Raw genomic sequence first — 20,376 nt, 5'->3', positions numbered from 1 at the left:
TGCAGCAGGTGACGGACGGCCGCTTTAACCCAATAACCCAACCAGCTGTCTTGCACCTAATCCTTGAAGATTCTCTTTTTACCTGTGTGACTTCCATGCTTTTTTCTGAATACACCGTAGCACAGGGAAGCATGCAGCTGGACGGAGCTTACCTGTTTCTGACTCCTGCAGGCCGTTGCAAGGATTCCGCCAAATGTTGTCTTCCTAGCATCAGATCTTGATCGTCATTTACCGATAGAGGTGGATACCTCAGATGTGGTAGTGTCGGTCTTGTAACAACCATCCCTCCTAGTGTCACCTCTCCAAATAAGGCTGTAGGACCTGCTCGCATAGCCTTAGTTTCTTGAAGGCTAGCGTCCAGCATCAGATCTTTAATCAAACTCTGATGCAGGAAGAAGTGCCTGTGCTATAGAAAACCTTCTTAAATACAGTAATGATGAAAGATCCGTCATCTGGCCTCATTGATGAAATGCCTTCACATGTCTTGCAGGCAATGGAGAGGCTGGATCTAACCCACCTACTATTATGGGCGAAATGTGATTCTATGTTATTACACCAGATTAGATGTGTGAATATTGCTGTTGAGACAATTTAATTTACATCACAGAATAAATAAAGCATCCATCCACTGAGATCCAGCTGTCATTCTGTCTATTAAAAACGTCACAATTCAAATCAAAACAATTGTAGCAGACAAAGATACACGAACAAATTGTGACGAAGAGACAAGTGCCCAGATGAAGTCTGCCTTTGCTTGGGCCCCAGGCTGCCTTTGGATTAAATGAGAGGTAGGTACTTGGGAACAATACAATGGTCTTTTCTCACTCCGTCTAATCCTTGTTGGTATTGCAAGCGCTTTCATATGACTGCACAGAGAAAAAGAGACAAGCGTCCCGAAGAAATATTCTTTTGCTACCAACCACAGAAAAGAATAAAGAGAAATGTCAACTGTGAGTAGCAACTTTTCATTGTTTGTGGAGTGATTGTGAATCTGTTTGAGGAAGTTTATGTTGTAAAAGCAGTGGATTACAATAAGCACCTTTTTTGCTTGTTGGGTTTAAAATAGTGCATTGTAATCTAAAATGGAGCAGGACAGAATTCATTATGAATCCGCACGGTAGCGATATATTTTAATGGATGTTCTTGTTGTTAGGAGAAAGTTTTCTTTTGAAAAATGATAATGATAATATGATGACTGGTTTGATTATTTTATATCCTGGTAAAAAAATAATCCATTTGGCAACATGATATTTATCTCCTAACTGCAAGATGAGGAAACGACGGAACAAAATGAAATCAAATAGTTTTAAATTGGTGAGATAGTGTAGATATTTCACTCCTACATTGTAGGAGAAGTACTTCATATTTAACTGTTGAAATTGTCATGAAAGTGCACAATTCTATTGACTTTCATCAGACTGCATCAAAATGTCTTAAACAATGATATTGTATCATAAGCTATGGCAATAATGGTAATACTGTGCTGATATTTTTTTCCATTTCTAGTTTTGATCTAATCATTATAGAATATTTATCATAGAATGAACCCCATCTAAAAATCTACTGTGGGCTTCATTTTTGATTGTAGCCTCCACCAACCTCTTGTGAGTGGATGCTCCTGGTTGAACAGAAGAATGTAAGGAACACTCTTTTTGGTCCTTTTTCTGTCCAAATACAAAAAAAAGACCTTAGTTTCAAAGAGCTTACAAAGATGATACAAAATAAGTAGTGTTCATTTCCAATCAGATGTTGGCCGTCATGTTCCTCAAAGCTTTTGCAGTGACACAGCACAGATGATTGCACAACAGCAATATTTTCCTCCTGTGTCTTGTCTTTTCTGGCAGATAAATGTTCGGGTGACGAGCATGGACGCTGAGCTGGAATTTGCCATCCTACCCAGCACCACTGGCAAACAACTTTTTGATCAGGTACACTGTATAACACCTGCTAATATGCCCGTTTTGTACATTATTGTTATGCCATTGTTCTGTTTAGATAGTAAAAACAATCGGGCTGAGGGAAACCTGGTTCTTCGGTCTCCAGTACCAGGACAGCAAAGGCTTCTCTACTTGGCTAAAGCTCAACAAAAGGGTGAGTAGAAAGTTATCGTGTCCGCTTGTTGGCATATCTCTCACATGACCCGCCCAATTACCTCCAACTTTGACAGATGCTCACAGAGGAATGTGATTTTGTTGATCCATTGAGGTTAATTAGCTGCTTGCTCTGTTAATCCCTTTGTTGGTTGTGTCGTTCCCAGGTAACCGCTCAAGATGTGAAGAGGGACAACCCTCTGCTGATAAAGTTCAGGGCAAAGTTTTACCCTGAGGATGTTGCAGAAGAACTCATTCAGGAGGCAACACAACGTCTCTTCTTTCTGCAGGTTAGCAAATATACAGCCAATGGCAGTCATCTGAAACCAAACTAAATAAAATGAGGTTCTTAACTTTGCCTTTTCATAGTTGTTTATGTTATTGTGAAAGGTTATGGGGTATTCCAAATGACTACAAAATAGCTTACATCCACATTCAAGCTGAAAGTTCAACCCAAACTTTTTTATAAATAATAAAATATATAAAAAAACACTTTCAACTAGTTTTAGTTTTATAGCGGCACCTTGTGAATACACAGACAAACCAGGAATCTCAACTAAAACAGATGCCACAAAAGCCTGTGGGGGTTTCCCATCGACTCAGGCATAAGGTTATTCTCTCAGTTTGTCACAAGGGAGTTCATGTGCACCAAAATAAATCCATGTGCATCAACTAAACCTTAGAAATGACATGGGCGTTTCTTTGTGCGAGCTACAATATAAAATATAATATAAATACTAACAATGAGCAACTGTTGTTTTTGCTTTAGGTGAAAGAGAGCATCCTAAATGACGACATTTATTGTCCACCTGAGACTGCTGTCCTTTTAGCTTCATATACAGTTCAAGTCAAACATGGAGACTACAGAAAAGACTATCACGTTCCGGGCTACCTAACCAGAGAGAAGCTGCTTCCCCAAAGGTAGTCAATCTCTGCCCCGGATACAAACTTTAACTTTATACAGTCATCTAAATTCTAACTGTGTGTCATCTTCAATGATAAACCCAGGGTTTTAGAGCAGCACAAACTGAATAAAAATCAATGGGAGGAAAGAATTCAAGTGTGGCATCAAGAGCACAAGGGAATACTACGGTAACCCAGATTCAATTCATCCCTCCCTCCAATCAAGGGCTTTATCACATATGACTTGGGTCTTTGTCACAGGGAGGACGCCATGGTGGAGTACTTGAAGATAGCCCAGGATCTAGAAATGTATGGAGTCAACTACTTCAGCATCAAGAACAAAAAAGGAACTGAGCTGTGGTTGGGAGTGGACGCCCTGGGCCTCAACATATATGACAAAAAAGACAAGTAGGTCTTCAACTCCCAGATGGGACAATTGTTGCTTTAAAATCACTCCTTAATGGTAAAATGTCTAATCAAGTATTTGTAATGCAAAATTCAATTTTTTCCTAATCGGTCACTAAATTATGCAAGATTCATGAGCAAATTTGATTTCACTTCTTGAACACATCATTCACCAAAATAATACAATTTCTTATTGGCCCAGCAAGACTCAAAATGAGCAGATTTGCGTCACATTTTGCCAGTCAAAATTCGCAAATTGCACGAATGTACATGGGATCAGGTATGTGAATGGTTGTTGGTTTTATGTGTGCCCTTCCACCAGCTGCCAACCAGTTCAGGATGTAGTTAGCTGGGGTAGGCTCCAGCACCCCTTGCAACCCTAAACAGGAATAGCGATTATCTCGTACAGCACACTAAGGTACCACAGCACACTGGTTGAGAATCATTGCACTGGTTGACCCAATTTAAATATCAGTATAGCTAACCAAGGGTTAAGGGGTTTATGAACCCAAACTGACTTAACCATGTGGGCTGTGTTGTGCTGATAAAATGCACTTTATCTGAAGGACATGCCAATTTGATGACCATCTAAGCAAAATGTCATAAGCAAAAGAAAATAACTTTGACATTTTTACTCTTCCTGCAGAAATTTTAAAACGGTCCTGTCATCCGACTAGAAGCCTTACGGGACAAAAATGAGGCAATGATGAAATGCGCTGAATGAATGTTAAATAACAATTGCAATGAAAACACAAGTATTATAAATAAAATTGATATGACACATTTCACATAAATCAGTGATCCATAAGTTACCTAATCAGCATTAAAGAGCATATTTAATTCCAATAATTTTCTAAAACTGTTTGGTTCAAAAAATATGTACAGTACAACATTTTTAGCAATACTGTAGGTCAACAATATTTGAATGAGCATTCAAACTTTGTTGTTCTCTACTGGTCAATGCTTCCATTTTGCTTGCACCTCTACTGAAGAAGTTACCAGTCGGCTTGTGAAGTGTGCTTTCTCCGAGGTACCGTAGTGGGTGTGCTTCAAAATGAACTTTGTCCCAATTATCTTCTGGCATCACAAAAACTTAAAGATCTACCTTAAATTATTGAAAAGAAATGTAACGGCGATACTGACCCTGTATTGACTGTACTTGGTAGTGGATGTATATCAAAATGTGTAGATGACTTCTCTTTTTGTTTGTATTCGAACTATTCCAAGTGATATGCAAATCGATACTCGTACATCTATGTTCCTGATCTAGTCTCTGACCTAATATCAATTTCCAAATTAGAAATATTAATGTTTTTTAGGGTTCTCCTGTTAGTCTACATTTGTCAAAATCAAAAATGTAGTTTTCTATAAAATCTCTTATTTTTGAATCTATAAAATGTCTCGTGATGCTAACCTATCTACACCAAGAAAACATTTAAAAGGGTATAAAAGGGACCAACAGATTACTCCCACTATCTCATTGAAATCTAATCCTCTCTTTTTTATTTATATGTAATGCTTTGTTGATCATAAACTATTGATTTACCTTAATTTAATCCCAATCAACTAATGCTTCTTCCTTCTCACTTTGCTTACATTTATCTGAACAGTTTTATAGTAATGAGTGACTCCTTCCGCTGTTCCCTTTATTTGTTGTTTTCAACTTTTAACTGATTTAATCGCTTTAACTCATCCATTTCTATATCTATTTGACTATTGAGCTATTTCCCTACAGATTTAGTTTTGCCATTTCTCTTAATATTTGCCAGATGTGATAGTGGGGCGGTAGCCGCCCCTGGCAGGGGCCCTCATAATTTACGAGCGGACTCCCCTTACTCCCACTCAGCCCTCTGTCTAGCTCCAGAGGATTCGCTTAACTCACGGCAGCACGTGGTTTCTATCCGATACCTCCTTTCCTCTCATAAATTATTGTTGCCAAAGCCTACCTTTCTTCTTTAAACACACAAGTGTGTTTAAAGAAGTTGAAAGAAATATGTTCGTATTGTAATGGTTAGTACAAGCATGCTCCTTTTCCACCTGTTGGCAAACTGTTAACCATTAATCTCATTGGGCCGCGGTTTCAGTAGTGCACCTTCAATGTTCCCCTTCTGCCATTACCTTGTCGTGGTGGGGAACCTTGTGTGTGTCTCTGTGACCCAGATGGCTATACCGATGGGGGCTCTGCCCTCTGCAGGTTCATTCCAGGTAGATTCCAGACAACAAACAGCAGCTGGTTCTCCAGGTTGGGTGTTGGGTATGGGGCCAACAACCCCACCCCGTAAAATGTCACTCCCGTTATGGAAACCTCTACGAACTATACAATCATGGACCTCGCAGTAGGCCCGAGCCAACCTATTGGCAGTATGACCGCCCCTGACGAAAGCCTTCAACAGGAAGTCAAGAGGATGACAGGCAGCCTACTGGAACCCAAAACTACGATCTGCCTGGGTGCATGGAATGTCGGTACCATGTTCGACACATCCAAAACAGCTCAGGTTACGAGTGAAATGAGAAGATGCAGGTTGGACATCCTGGGAATTAGTGAATGTCGATGGACCGGCTCTGGATGCCAGGTGATGAGCGATGGCTCAGTTATCCTGCACTCTGGTCACTCCGATCAACATACGCACGGCGTGGCCCTCATAGTCTCAAAAGAGAAGGTCAACACCTTGTTGGACTGGGAAACCCCTCGGCAACAGGCTGATCAGAGCCCGCTTCAACTCCATGTATGCTCACCATCATTCAATGCTATGCACGGGACGAGTTGAGTACGATTTACAAAATCACCGAGCAGCTCACAGGCAAGCAGGTCACAGGCAAGTACACCAGTCAGCCGGCTCCTGTCAAAGATAAACAAGGCAACATCCTCACCAATGAGAGTGACCAGATCTTGAGATGGGTTAAGCATTTCCGTGAGGTACTCAACGGCCCTGAGCCAGATAATCCTGCCAACCCCTCACGAGCAGAAAGTGTCCTTGACATCGAGACCACCACACCAAGTAACTTGCCATCAAAGCCTTGAGGAATAGGAAAGCTGTCGGCATAGACTCTATTCATGCAGAAATGCTGAAAGCTGACCTTAACACTTCTGTCAATGTGCTTACTGATCTCTTTAAATACATCTGTGAGAAGGAAGTAATACCTCAAGACTGGGACAAAGGCCTGATTGTCAAACTCCCCAAGAAAGGACACCTCCAAAATGGTGACAACTGGAGGGGCATCATGCTGCTATCTGCTATCAGTACCATCTAAGGTCTTCTGCAGGATTTTATTCGACAAAATCGATTCCGCTATTGACCAGAAGCTTCGGCAGGAACAAGCAGGGTTTAGGAGAGGAAGGGGCTGCATATACCAAATATTTGTTCTGAGGAACATTATCGAGCAGTGTGTAGAATGGAACACTCCTCTGCACATCAACTTCATCAGGTGTTAACTTCATCGACTTTCGTAAAGCCTTTGACAGCCTACATCATGACACCCTATGGAAGATCGTTAGGACCTATAGAGTTCCTCCAAAACTATTCCTTTTGATTTGCTTTGTTTTACTATGCCTGGTCAGCATTGTAAACAAGATTCTGTTCTCAATTTCCTTAACTAGATAAATAAACATTGATTAAAGAAAATCCTTAGAAGCGGGGCTGCAACTAACGATTGATAATCAATGAATTCTGCTAATAGTTTTGTCAATTCATTGTTTATCAGATTAAAATCAATTTTTTTTAGTTTCCATGTCTTTATTCAAACTGATCAAACAAATCGAATATGATTCAGTTGTGGTTTGGTCTGCAACATCAGAAAACGGGCAAAATGTTGATCATTGCTTTTCAAAATAAAATAAATATTTCACTTTCATGGGACAATATTTACTGTCAACAAGCTGAAATTCCAAGCATGTGGACATTTTGGATAAAAAAAAAACCAACAATAATTTAGTCATTATCAAAAACAATTATTGATTAATTTGATTATTGATTAGTTGTCGAATAATCTTCACACCTGTAATGTAATTATGGTGCCTTGTATTGTTATCAAGCTACACTTTGAAATACACTCCTTCTTCGGAAGATATCCCAATCATCTTTACCAACTTGAACTTTACTCACTATCACTTTAGTAGAAAAATCTGTGGTATCAAGTATCACTCCCTACTATGCCTCTGAGAAGTCATAATAAAACTTATTAACATACATATGTTTGTTTATTGTTTTACTGAATTTATGGTTTGGTTTGTAACAGTATTCTCATATTCTGCAGGCTGACCCCAAAGATTGGTTTCCCCTGGAGTGAGATCAGAAATATTTCCTTCAATGACAAGAAGTTCGTCATCAAACCTATTGACAAGAAGTCTCCGGTATGGAATAAAAAGATCATTTTTTTACAGTACATTATGAACTTAACAAACCAGTTCATTGATGGGGTTTGTTTTGCCATTTTCAGCAGTAAAAAGTTAATATTTTGTCTATAATGAGTTTGATAACTGTTGGCTGAAAATTACATCCCACGTACTCATGGCTCAGGTAATGACCAGTCACAACTCAGTTTGCGAACGAGACGTGATTGGTGGTTACCCGAGTATACTATGCTAACATAGTGTGTCGTAAATCCAACCATGAATAAGGAATGCTTTTTGTGTGATAGGACTTTGTTTTCTATGTACCCCGCCTTCGTATCAACAAACGCATACTGGCGCTGTGTATGGGAAACCACGACTTGTACATGCGCAGACGCAAACCGGACACCATTGAAGTGCAGCAGATGAAGGCCCAGGCGAGAGAGGAGAAGAACAAGAGGCAGATGGAGAGGTAACAATGACGAGGACTTCTCTTTGCCACAGATTTCATTGTGTTCTTTGTACTTAAGTAAGAACTGTCAGGGATGGAGTTGTTTCAAATATGTATTTATGCACAATTCTCCTGTCAGGGCTCTGCTTGAGAGTGAGAAAAAAAAGCGTGAAAATGCTGAGAAGGAAACAGAGAAGATTGCTCGCGAGACCATGGAACTGATGGAGAGATTGCGACAGATTGAAGAGCAGACAAAGAGAGCTCAAGATGGTCTGACAACCATTTGAACACATTTTTTTTCTGTTTACGAACATTTAAAAAAAAAGGCTTGCCATATTGAAATGTATATGATTTGAGAATCATCCCCAATACATTATATACCGTATTTTCCGAACTATAAGGCACACCGGACTATAAGGTGCACCTTCAATAAATGGCCCATTTTAAAACTTTGTCCATATATAAGGCACACCGGACGATAAGGCGCACTGTCAGCTTTTGAGAAAATTTGAGGTTTTTAGGTGCGCCTTATAGTCCGGAAAATACGGTAGTATTGTATACAGTGTGTATATGCTGTATTCTGTATTATACGTGCTGGGTGTTCTATTTCAGAGCTCGAGGAGCAGACTCGCAGGGCGCTTGAGTTAGAGAAGGAAAGGACACTTGCGCAGGAGGAAGCTAAGATCCTGGACAATGACCACAAGGCTGCCATGCAGGCTAAAGAAGCCCTGCTACAACATCCTCAGTCTGAGATGAAGAGTCAGGAAGAGCTGGTACATGTCTACAATTCACCATTTATACAAACTTGCATTTGTGAAAGCATATGGATGTCTAGTTTAATACTGCATGAACGTGATGGCGCTAGTTCATATATGACATTCCCTCACACGTATCCACTGTTTTTTGTTGGTTGCTCCAGAAGGTGGGAAAACCTCTAATATCCGTCAGAGAAAAGGCGTCCCTCTGTACTCTCTTGAAAGCTCATCTCTTTTGAGAGCACTTTCTTGCCTCTCTAACACCTTTACGTGTCTAACTAGCTTCCACCTTGCACTGCTGCACTATTGTGACTAGTATCAAATAAAAATACATACATCTACAATGCTATTGTGTGGAATGGAGAAGAGCAGTAGCTAATTTTATTTGGTTATTGAAATGAAACAAAATTAATCCAAGTTTACCCTATAGAACAGGAGAGATTGTGTCCACACAGTCACACAGGCGCACGCACGCACGCACGCACGCACACACACACACACACACACACACACACACACACACACACACACACACACCTATTGTCACAGCAGACAGAGCACAGTGACCTTAGATTAGGAGCACTCTTAACACTTTCCCCATTTGTGTGCACATGTGGATAGGCCACTGAGCTGGCAGAGCTTACGTCGAAAATCTCCCAGCTGGAAGAAGCCAAGAAGAAAAAGGACGAGGAGGCAATGAGATGGCAGAAAAGGGTGAGAATTAATGGGAGCAGCAAGAGCCAGATAAAGGATGAATCAAAATTGAGGAATGTCTGACACTTCTAAGTGAACAGGGTATATAAAATAAGATAGCTAGAATCAAAGGAATCCAACAGTGGCAAGAATATCACAAAACTGAGAAGTAATAGCCATTTATTATAAACCACAGGCTTGTGAATATTTTGAGATACAACATGAAATCTTGAATTTAAATGCTCACATTAAAATGTCATCTTTCAAATATCAAGTCATTCATTTCCTTCTACCATCTTCATTCTCAATCAACCATATATCCCCATAGTTAAGTCCATTTTGCATTTTGAACTCTGCATACTCGCTGTCACTTTCTAGATGTGCACTTTGCATCAAATGTTCTTTTACATTAATTTTAAGGCACCTAATGGTTATCACATCTGCCTATCTCTTCTGAGGTTTGGAACTCAAATTTTGGCAAGTTCTTGCTGTGTTGGTTTTCTTCAGATACACCTGCTTTCTCACACATATCCCCAAGAGTTTGACAGTTAATACCAATTTTTACAGATTCAGGAATTATTTTTCACTCCTGCATAACAACCCCAAAGCCTAAATTGACTGGGTCAGATGCATTTCACGTTCTCTTGGTAGTAGAAGTTGTACTTGAGCCTCTTAGCTCTAGCCTTTGCCCTATGGCGTTATGCACGGAAAAGGGAGGGGGGAGTGTTAGTGGTGGGAGGGGTTGCAGAAATCTGCCAGCGTTGGTGTCCTGAGTGTGGCATGTCTTATCAAAAATAGCAGACAAGCGAGTATGGGCAATCATCAAGACTTTATTCAAGGAGGGACTCTGGATAATCTCAAAGGATGAAAATAATTCCACGACAACAAAACCCAGGAATAAAAAGGAACAATGCTAGATGGATGTAGCACAACAGGAGACAGAGAACAATGAAAATGAAAATTTGCAAACAAGAAAATATTCACAAGTGCAACTAGGTAAATAAGTAAAGAACTTGGCTGTGTAAGAACATTAAAATAAGCTGACAAAAAGTTGCGCCAAGGTAGAGACAATATCTAAACTACCATATTTTCCGCACAATAAGGCGCTTTGTGTTAAAAGGTGCACACTCAATTGCGGGGGCTACCACGTACGGTACTCACACTATTGTTAATCAATATTCATACGCAAATCCATCGAAGTCCTCATCTTCTGTATCCAAATTAAACAGTTTGCCAAATTCCCTTTCGTCATTGTCTCGTCGTTGTCACGTTGCTCTTCGGCAATGATCCCAGCTTTCCAGAAAGCTTGAACTGTGCCTCGTAGACATGTCTCTCTGTCGATGCCATTTTAGAGGGTCCTGATGCTTTTTGCTCATATACGTAGTGTGTAAACAAAACATGGGTTACAGTATACCTGAGGTTGCACAACTAATTCATGCAGTCTCAGGGAGCATAGGAATAAGCTGGATTAAAAAATATAAAAAATATTAGCGAGTCATTAGTCCTTCACCTACCGTGATTGTCAATTAACATAACTACTCATTTCAATGTCTTTTGCACCGCTTTTGCATAGCAATCAGCCGCAGCATTTATTTTTGCGAAAATCTGCAGGTCACCATGGTCTATAGATGTATATCAAAACATGTAGGCATTACATTTTTTTCAAAATACTGATGAGGCTGTGTCTGAGGATGAGCACTCACTGGAATGTTTTGTTGACTCAGAGTCCGAGCGAGAAGTCTCCCCCCTTGGCGATGAGGAGACATGTTGCGTCATTTTCACCACAATGGAAATTGTTTACTTCACTGTAAAATCGGGAGATTGGCAGGAGAAAGGAGTGATCGGGAAGGGAACCATGTGGGAGATAGGGTTGAGATTTGGGAGTCTCCCACATAAAGTAGGAAAGTTGGCAAGTATATATTCTTCCTTTGAGAGAGAAAAAAAATACATGCATTGAATGCAGTCAGCTCATCCTACATAAATCAGGTGTAATCATTCCATTATGGATACATATTGTGCTAAAACAGAGATAGAGCCCAAATATGCATATAGCAAATCATCCGTATGGTTGCCTTGAAGAGAAAAAAAACATTACGTCACTTAATGTTAAAAAAAACGTGACCTATTGTCACCCAAATTTCTGAAAATGTTAGAACGAACACAATATTTACGCTTCTTCCTACCACTTTTGAACATGAATTATATTTTGCTTCATGTCAGGTCACTTTACTCATACCATTTTCGTCATACTTTTCTCTGTCTTCTTTAAAAATGTTCAATCAAAAAAAATATATATATATGTGTGAATGTATTTGTTGACAGGCAATGATGGTAGAAGCTGATTTAGAGAGAACCAAAGAGGAGCTGAAGTCGAAAATAATGGGAATCCACATCCAGGATTCTGTACACCCTCACATGCATGATCACGACGAGACGGATGAGACCAGTGCGGAGGCGAGTGCTGAGTTAATGTCTCCCGGCACGGTACGCGACCGTAGTGAGGAGGAAAGAGTCACTGAGGCCCAGAAGAACCAGAGACTGCAGAAAAACTTGAAGGTGAGGATAAAAAGAAATAGAATTAGCTAACTAGGTTTTTAGATTTAGATGCCTGTGTCCATCACTGAAATTTGTCACAAAGATGTTCCTCAATGTATGAATCCTATGCACTCAAAATGTTACCCCCTCAAAGTCATTGTTGCACATCGAGAATGATGAGATAAATGAATGATGTTTTCCAGACGACCTGTGTATTTACCCAGAAAACTTACTAAAGCCAGTATATCAATGAGCAGCACAAAGGTTTTTTTTTCGTCACTGTTTGTTGAATGTTTCAAACAGTTGCAAATAGTTGCAAAGACATTCCTAAAGAGTTTTAATGATTGCAAACAGTTTTTCTTGTCCTCAATATTTTCGAATAACAGGAAAATCAGTTTGCAACTGTTTGCAACCTTTTAGGAACACTGACAAAATATCAACATTGGCTATGGCAAACACTTGCGGTTCAATGAGATACTGGCTTAACCTTTTTGACAACAATTACATGTGTTTCTGGAGTATTTGCATAATTTTTATGATTACTACTAAACGATAGACCATACTTTTCAGTCTTCTAAAAATTTCATACCATAATTTTAATGTAATTTATGATTTATGACTAAATGGACTCAGCCTCATCTGATGCAGTAAAGTCAAGTTTCCCTGCACCAATAGCACCTCTTAAGCAGTTTGTGGTGTCCATTCCGGTTACTCTATTTGTTCAGTTTTCTGTTAAGACATCCTGTGTATGGTTTTGTTCGTGTTGACATCTTAATTGCCCCCCAAAATGCGTTGTTCGAGGAACTAGGTGCACTCTACATAATTAAACATGTTGCAAGTAGCTTGTCATCCAAGTGGTTTTATTTGCACGCATACGGTATGTCATCCAGAAAGTCTATTACTCCTGGAATAAAATTGGACTCTATTTCCCAAGCAAAACAAGATACCGTATGATGTCGCATACAATCTCCAGCACAAAAATGGATTTAATAATAACTACGGACAAAAGAATGTTTTTAGATTGGGATTGAGGGGAAGACTGGGGCGTGGGGGAGAGCTGAGGCTTTTGAATAGTCTCAGCAATGAGGATTCCATTCTGTGTGTTTGTGCTCTCTTTCAGTTCCTGAGTACTGAGCTTGCTCGAGCTGTAGACGAGAGCAAAAAGACCCCAAATGACCTGATCCATGCTGAGAATGTCAAGGCTGGCCGTGACAAATACAAGACCCTACGTCAGATTCGTCAGGGCAACACCAAACAGCGTATTGATGAATTTGAGTCCATGTAAGAAATGTCCGTTGATGGACTGAATGATCAACTGAACTGGATTAAGAAGCAGAGAAGTAGAGCAGTAGTGAATTGATAACAGTGTAGGATCTCAGAATGAATCGATATAATTAATATAACAATATATTGTTACTATCCTTGATTTCGATTTTCCATTCCCTTACTGTAAATGTACTGCAAATGTACTGTTATTATAATGTTGGGTACGCGTGCACATTCTAATAAGAGCCAATAAAAATGTTTAGCAAAATGACGATGCATATAAAATTCCTGGTTTGAATGGCATTGTAATGTACCAATTACATTAGCCGTAGACCAAGCTTTATTCCATCAAACTTTTAATCCAAATAAATCTCAATCCCACATATTTTCTGCTTAACGTATCCTTTTGATCAGAAATAGAAGTCCATGCCCGCTCTGTCCACTTTTTTCCTGCAAAGCTTGGCATGTGAGATGGGTCACAGTAGTATCTTATCATTATGCCATTCTTCCCTTACACCCCTTTGAATACACCTAGATTGTTTTTCTCTGCTAATTAATAACAATAGACGCCATCTATCACACTGCAACAGAACATCTATTTACACTATACAGCTATTACATGTTCAGTGAGTTTGGTAAACATCTGTTTAAAATGTGCTTGCATTAGCAGATTTTATTTCCGAGCAGTTGACAAAAAGAAGCTGGAGGTTTTATTTAGTACTGTGATTCTAACGTCAACCAGTATTACTCAACGTGACATTTTCATTCCAAGAGCACCCCATCTCATTTCACTGTGATCTTACTTTTTTCAGTCTCTATCACTGCTGATTTATTTAACACATTTATTATAAATGAAGTCAAGCTCACACATCCCCCACAGGATGCCTCAATAGGCAGAGCTACAGTAGATTTTCTTCTACTAGTAGACTAGTGCGCTAGTAGCTACTAGGTATAGTGTATAACACGCACACACACACACACACACACACACACACACACACACGATCTTTGTTTGCCTTTTCAGATTGCTGATAAAGTGATGCATCAAAACCTGTGGATGAGTAGCTACGAGCTGCACTGTATAACACGCACACACACAGACACACACACAGGCACACACGCACGCACACGCACGAGATTTGTTTGCCTTTTTGTTGTTTGCTGATAAAGTGATGCATCGAAACCTGTGGACTTAATAGTCTGATGTAGGTTGCTGCAACCTGCAGTTGAGCACGTTAGTAGAAACAACATTACAGAGAACCAGTGGTCGAAATCGATTACCCAAAGCGGCAAAGTCAGGGGCAGTAAGAAGGAGAAAAGTGATGACGATTCTAAGGCTCAATGATAGTGTTGGGCATTCTCACTTTCAATTCTTTTAAGGACCAGTGTCAAAATAGTTAGCAAAGTTTAAACCAGGGGTGTTCAAAGTCCAAATTAAGGCTATCATTTTGTTTTTAGCAGCTTGCAGCAGACTGAAATGTCGTTTGTCTGCATTGCATTGCATCTACATGCACTTATACAGTGGGTGGCAAGGCAGGAGAGGTTTATTCTCAAACACTCAGACCTCACTTAGAAGGGTCACTGGCAGCCCGAAAGTTGTCCAAACAAACAGACCTTTCGTGGTACTGCACATTTAAAATTAAACAGAAACTGGAAAACCAACAGTGGTCTAATTTTGTTTATCGATGTGCCTGCCTTGTTGGAAAGCAATTTGTGAAGTGAGTCTCTGTCAGCGATGGGGCATGTGCTGATCATTGCAAACATTCAACCTTTCGGTTTGTCTCAGTATCTATCCATATTGTCACCTGTTTCTTCACTTTGTGGTCACCTGCTTCCATGACAATTGTGCCATGATTTACAGTGTTTCAATGAGAAAAAAAACAAATATTAATAATAATACAGTACTTTTGGGTTGTTCGCAGAACCAGGTTGGTTTTTGGAGTAGAACTCTGGATATCCATCCATCCATCCATCCATCCATCCATCCATCCATCCATCCATCCATCCATCCATCCATCCATCCATCCATCCATCCATCCATCCATCCATCCATCCATCCATCCATCCATCCATCCATCCATCCATCCATCCATCCATCCATCCATCCATCCATCCATCCATCTTCTTCCGCTTATCTGGGGTCGGGTCGCGGGGGCAGCAGCTTTAGGAGGGACTCCCAGACTTCCCTCTCCCCAGCCACTTCATCCAGCTCATCTCGGGGGATCCCAAGGCATTCCCAGGCCAGCTGAGAGACATAGTCTCTCCAGCGCGTCCTGGGTCGTCCCCGGGGTCTCCTACCGGTGGGACATGCCCGGAACACCTCCCCAGGGTGGCGTCCAGGAGGTATCCTGATAAGATGCCAGAGCCACCTCATCTGGCTCCTCTCAATGTGGAGGAGTACCGACTCTACTCCGAGTCTCTCCCGGATGACCGAGCTTCTCACCCTATCTCTAAGGGAGAGCCCGGACATCCTGCGGCGAAAACCCATTTCGGCCGCTTGTATCCGGGATCTCGTTCTTTCGGTCACGACCCATAGCTCGTGACCATAGGTGAGGGTAGGAGCGTAAATCGACCGGTAAATTGAGAGCTTTGCCTTTTGGCTCAGCTCTCTCGTCACCACAACGGACCGGTACAGGGTCTGCATTATTGCCGACGCTGCACCGATCCGCCTGTCGATCTCGCGCTCCATCCTCCCCTCACTCGTGAACAAGACTCCAAGATACTTGAACTCCTCCACTTGGGGCAGGATCTCATCCCTGATCCGGAGAGGGCATTCCACCCTTTTCCGATCGAGGACCATTGACTCGGATTTGGAGGTGCTGACCCTCATCCCGACCGCTTCACACTCGGCTGCGAACCGTTCCAGCGAGAGCTGGAGATCACGGCCTGAAGAAGCCAACAGCACCATGTCATCTGCAAAAAGCAGAGACGCGATGCTGAGGTCCCCAAACCGGACCCCCTCAATGCCTCGGCTGCGCCTAGAAATTCTGTCCATAAAAATGATGAACAGAATCGGTGACAAAGGGCAGCCTTGGCGGAGTCCAACCCTCACTGGGAACAAATCCGACTTACTGCCGGAAATGCGGACCAGACTGTGGCATCGGTGATACAGGGACCAAACCGCCCTTATCAGTTGGCTCGGCACCCCGTACTCCCGAAGCACCCTCCACAGAACCTCCCGAGGGACACGGTCGAACGCCTTCTCCAAGTCCACAAAACGCATGTGGACTGGTTGGGCGAACTCCCATGCACCCTCGAGGATACTGCCGAGGGTGTAGCGCTGGTCCACTGTTCCACGGCCAGGACGAAAGCCACACTGCTCCTCCTGAATCCGAGGTTCGACCTCCCAACGGACCCTCCTCTCCAGCACCCCTGAATGGACCTTACCGGGGAGGCTGAGGAGTGCGATTCCCCTGTAATTGGAACACACCCTCCGGTCCCTCAGCTTCCATCCTACGGGAAAAAAAAAAAATTATTTCCACTGTTATGCGGATCACAGTCAGATCTATGTCCTATTCTCCTTAAGGCCACTCTTGTCCTGCCTACAGGAAATCAAAGCTTCGATGTCACCAAATTTCCTAAATTACAACATAGATTATGGCTTTTGGTTCCAGTGGCCCTTGTACATCCCATCCTGTTGACCTGGGCCCTCTGGAGTCCTATCTGAAGCCAACAGTCTCAAACTTGGGTTTTAAATTGGGCAATGATTTTAAATTGAACCGCTAAATCAGTGCTGTTGTGAAATCCCTCTTCTTCCATTTTAGGCAGCTGGCTAAAGCCCTTCCTTTCTCAACAGCACTTAGAAACAGTGATCCACTAGACTTTTTTTTACTTTGGATTGAGCAGTCCTCCCTCAAGCGTCTCCAGGTGGTCCAAGATGCTGCCATTTGCCTTCTAACTGGAGCTTGTAAGAGGGAGCACATGATTCCAATTCCGACCTCCTTTCACTGCCTCTGCAGATTCTAGAGATTATTTTAAGATACTTCTATTTGTTTACAAATCTCTAAGTGCCCTCGGCCCATCTTACCTCACCACTGCACATATGTCCGGTGCCTCATTGGATGTGTCGAGAACTGAGCGGAGCCTCAGAGGGGACTGAGCTTTTTGTGTGGCTGGTCCTTCCGTCTGGAATGATCTCCCCTTAAATGTTAGGCAAGCCCATTAGGCATGTCCATTTTTAAAACTGGTTTGAAGACCCATTTTATAACTTTTTTTTCAACTTTTCTTTTCAACTCTGACTTTGTTGTTGTATACTATACATTATATTGCTGTTTCAATTGACTGCTTTCACTGTTATTTGTTTGTAGTTATATATGAATAGCTTTGTTACAGCTGCAACTGTTGCGAAATGCTCTATCTGAATAAAGTTGTATTGTATTTATAGTACTATATAGTATATATTTTATTTAGAAAATGGAGCATCAGACACTCACATTGGAGGTGGTTTGGGGTTTTATTCACTGTTATCTTTTTTTGGGAAGCATTTTGTCCACGTTGTGTACAAACGTAGTATTGATTGACTGAACTCAAAGGTCAATCTGTGTACCTTTGCAAAAAGTAGTAATGTACCCATGAGCCAATTGTTTTAGGACAAAACACTGTCATTAACACAATTCCTCTCCAATGATTAAATCAGTTCCATTAATTTTAATCATCTAATTAAAGTTGTGATGCTTTCATAAATGGCACAGGTTTGTGAGGTGTTCCAGGAATTGGTAGTGTCAGAATCTGCAGGCAGGTAGGAGAGATTTCTTTTTTTTTTTCACTTTGTGAAGTACTTTGTGTTGCTTTTTAACTATAAATGGTCGCCAGAAAAATTAGGGATTAATTAAAACACTGGTGCAGCAAAGAGAAATGAAGATTTTAGAGAAAAATGTGAGACCAAGCAAATGTCACTACTTTGGCCTGTTTTTTTTTTGAAACAGGAAACTGTGTTAAAAGAACATTACCAAAAACATTCATTATTAAAGACTATTGATGAGGGTTAGTCCAGACCTGCAACTAACATTAAGTAAATTATCCATGTTTTTAGTCAAAAGCAAATGTCGGGCAACCCAAGACCTCCTTAAGACAAATGAACAAGCGCCAGCACTTGATGTTCTTAATGCTAATTACATATTTGGCAAGCCAGCAGTAGTTAAAAAGAGTAGTTTTTTTTTTTTAAACTAATACGCTTTCAAGTCAGAGAAAAGCTGTAGTGAATCGAAGTGCAGATAAATATTTTTTTGTCTCTGTAACAGTCAATGGTACTAATCGCATATCTTGGAACGTGCCTCAAGCATGGTATGGAGGAAAAGGAACTTGAATGCTGCACACCGAGGTTTTTATTTTTACACTGACGCAGTTAATTGTGAATAAGACGTGGAGTATCCACTTTCATCAAGGATGCTATGTTTTTATCGTCGTCCGTTTTGTTTACAACAACCAACAGCCTATTTCAGAATCACTGGTTTTATAGGTGCAGTAAAGTTGAGTTTGGTGAATTTGATTGTGATGCAGACACTTTCGTAGCTCTGCGGACATGTGTGGTGAATGTCATTTTATTAATTTCACATGTGCATTGAACCCTCTGATTCAGTGCAGACACATACAATCAAGGTGGAAGGGGTTTCTAAAGGCTCACGTCACAGATCCTTGGCTAATTTTATATCAATCCATTTGTGGAAATCTGCTTTCAATTCCTTATTAATGCACGTTGCATGCTTTGACCGCATGCATGGATTTCAGCAAATCAGTTTCCTCTTCATTGGCTATTCGATTGATTGCAAATGTAGTCGGTACAGTTGACACCCACAATGGCGCAACTATACCTTTTCTCAAATGCACCACACTGCTTAGTCGAGCCCACCCCTGCACAAATTTAGACCACATAAAACTTATATGGGCATAAAAATTTAGATCTTACTAACAGTGTTGATGTTCAAAATGTGAGGTCGCACAGAGCAGCATGTAAATCAAAAGGGAAGTGTAAAGAAACATTTTTGTAATTTGACGGAATGTAACAAATATTTACATGATTCATCCATCCATCCATCCATTTTCTGAACCGCTTAGTCCCCACGGGGGTCGCGGGCGTGCTGGAGCCTATCCCAGCCGTCATCGGGCAGTAGGCGGGGGACACCCTGAATTGGTTGCCAGCCAATCGCAGGGCACACAGAGACAGACAACCAATCGCACTCACACTCACACCTAGGGACAATTTGGAGTCTTCAATCGGCCTACCAAGCATGTTTTTGGAATGTGGGAGGAAACCGGAGTGCCCGGAGAAAACCCACGCGGGCCCGGGGAGAACATGCAAACTCCACACAGGGAGGGCCGGAGGTGGAATCGAACCCGCACCCTCCTAACTGTGAGGCGGACGTGCTACCCAGTGCGCCACCGAGCCGCCCTACATGATTCATGTAATCTATAATATGGGGTCATCAAGGGGTCTTGCACACGGTCCACAAACTCAGCTGATTTGATGAAATTCTCGAGGTAACAATCCCCAATTTATTACCAAAACATACTTTGACCATTACAGGATGCACAGGAAAGTCCACCGCGAGTCTGCGCTCTGCCACCATTGCAGCTTCCCGAGTGGTGCAGTTTGCACTCTGAATCACTTAATGGCGTGATTCGACGTTTTTTAATTTTTTTTATTTTACAGGGACAGTGTACATCAATGAACATTTCTGTAGATGCACTAGAATTAGCCAAATGGCTACTTTTCATCTGTAGTCCCTGAGGCAAGGTGTGTGACACGACACAACACGTGATTCAGACAGAGCTGGGTCCGACCACCGACCCAACGGTTTCTGAACGACTCGCTCTACTGCCTGAGCCAGGTCTGCCACTGACTTGGAACATTCTCTCAAAAGTTTTGATTTGGACAATAGCCCCCCAAAAAACTGCAAAATGCTTGGTTCACAGACTTGACAGACTTGAACTTAGGATTCTTTTGATATT

General features: G+C 41.4%; 1 protein-coding gene across 4 annotated transcripts in view; it reads left to right on the top strand.

The window, feature by feature from the left end:
- The window catches only part of LOC125983515 (moesin-like), a 32,210-nt gene extending 18,397 nt beyond the window's left edge, over nucleotides 1-13,813 (top strand). For 2 of the 4 annotated variants that reach the window (XM_049744861.1, XM_049744850.2), the window contains exons 2-14: nucleotides 1,845-1,928; nucleotides 1,996-2,091; nucleotides 2,258-2,380; nucleotides 2,860-3,011; nucleotides 3,099-3,182; nucleotides 3,255-3,401; nucleotides 7,653-7,749; nucleotides 8,037-8,200; nucleotides 8,319-8,449; nucleotides 8,792-8,952; nucleotides 9,556-9,648; nucleotides 11,950-12,183; nucleotides 13,283-13,813. In XM_049744861.1, coding sequence (XP_049600818.1) covers nucleotides 1,866-1,928; nucleotides 1,996-2,091; nucleotides 2,258-2,380; nucleotides 2,860-3,011; nucleotides 3,099-3,182; nucleotides 3,255-3,401; nucleotides 7,653-7,749; nucleotides 8,037-8,200; nucleotides 8,319-8,449; nucleotides 8,792-8,952; nucleotides 9,556-9,648; nucleotides 11,950-12,183; nucleotides 13,283-13,447 — 1,710 coding nt within the window. In that variant the 5' untranslated portion in view covers nucleotides 1,845-1,865 and the 3' untranslated portion in view covers nucleotides 13,448-13,813. Of the gene's footprint in view, nucleotides 1-490; nucleotides 951-1,588; nucleotides 1,637-1,844; nucleotides 1,929-1,995; nucleotides 2,092-2,257; nucleotides 2,381-2,859; nucleotides 3,012-3,098; nucleotides 3,183-3,254; nucleotides 3,402-7,652; nucleotides 7,750-8,036; nucleotides 8,201-8,318; nucleotides 8,450-8,791; nucleotides 8,953-9,555; nucleotides 9,649-11,949; nucleotides 12,184-13,282 lie in introns of all 4 variants that reach the window. The other 2 variants (XM_049744817.1, XM_068652097.1) reach the window with 2 other exon arrangements.
- The last annotated feature ends 6,563 nt before the right edge of the window (nucleotides 13,814-20,376 follow it).

The sequence above is a fragment of the Syngnathus scovelli genome, chromosome 1, assembly GCF_024217435.2.
Source record: "Syngnathus scovelli strain Florida chromosome 1, RoL_Ssco_1.2, whole genome shotgun sequence".
Classification (NCBI taxonomy): domain Eukaryota; kingdom Metazoa; phylum Chordata; class Actinopteri; order Syngnathiformes; family Syngnathidae; genus Syngnathus; species Syngnathus scovelli.
Note: the sequence above shows the minus strand (reverse complement) of the source record. Positions and strands in the feature narration are given on the sequence as shown.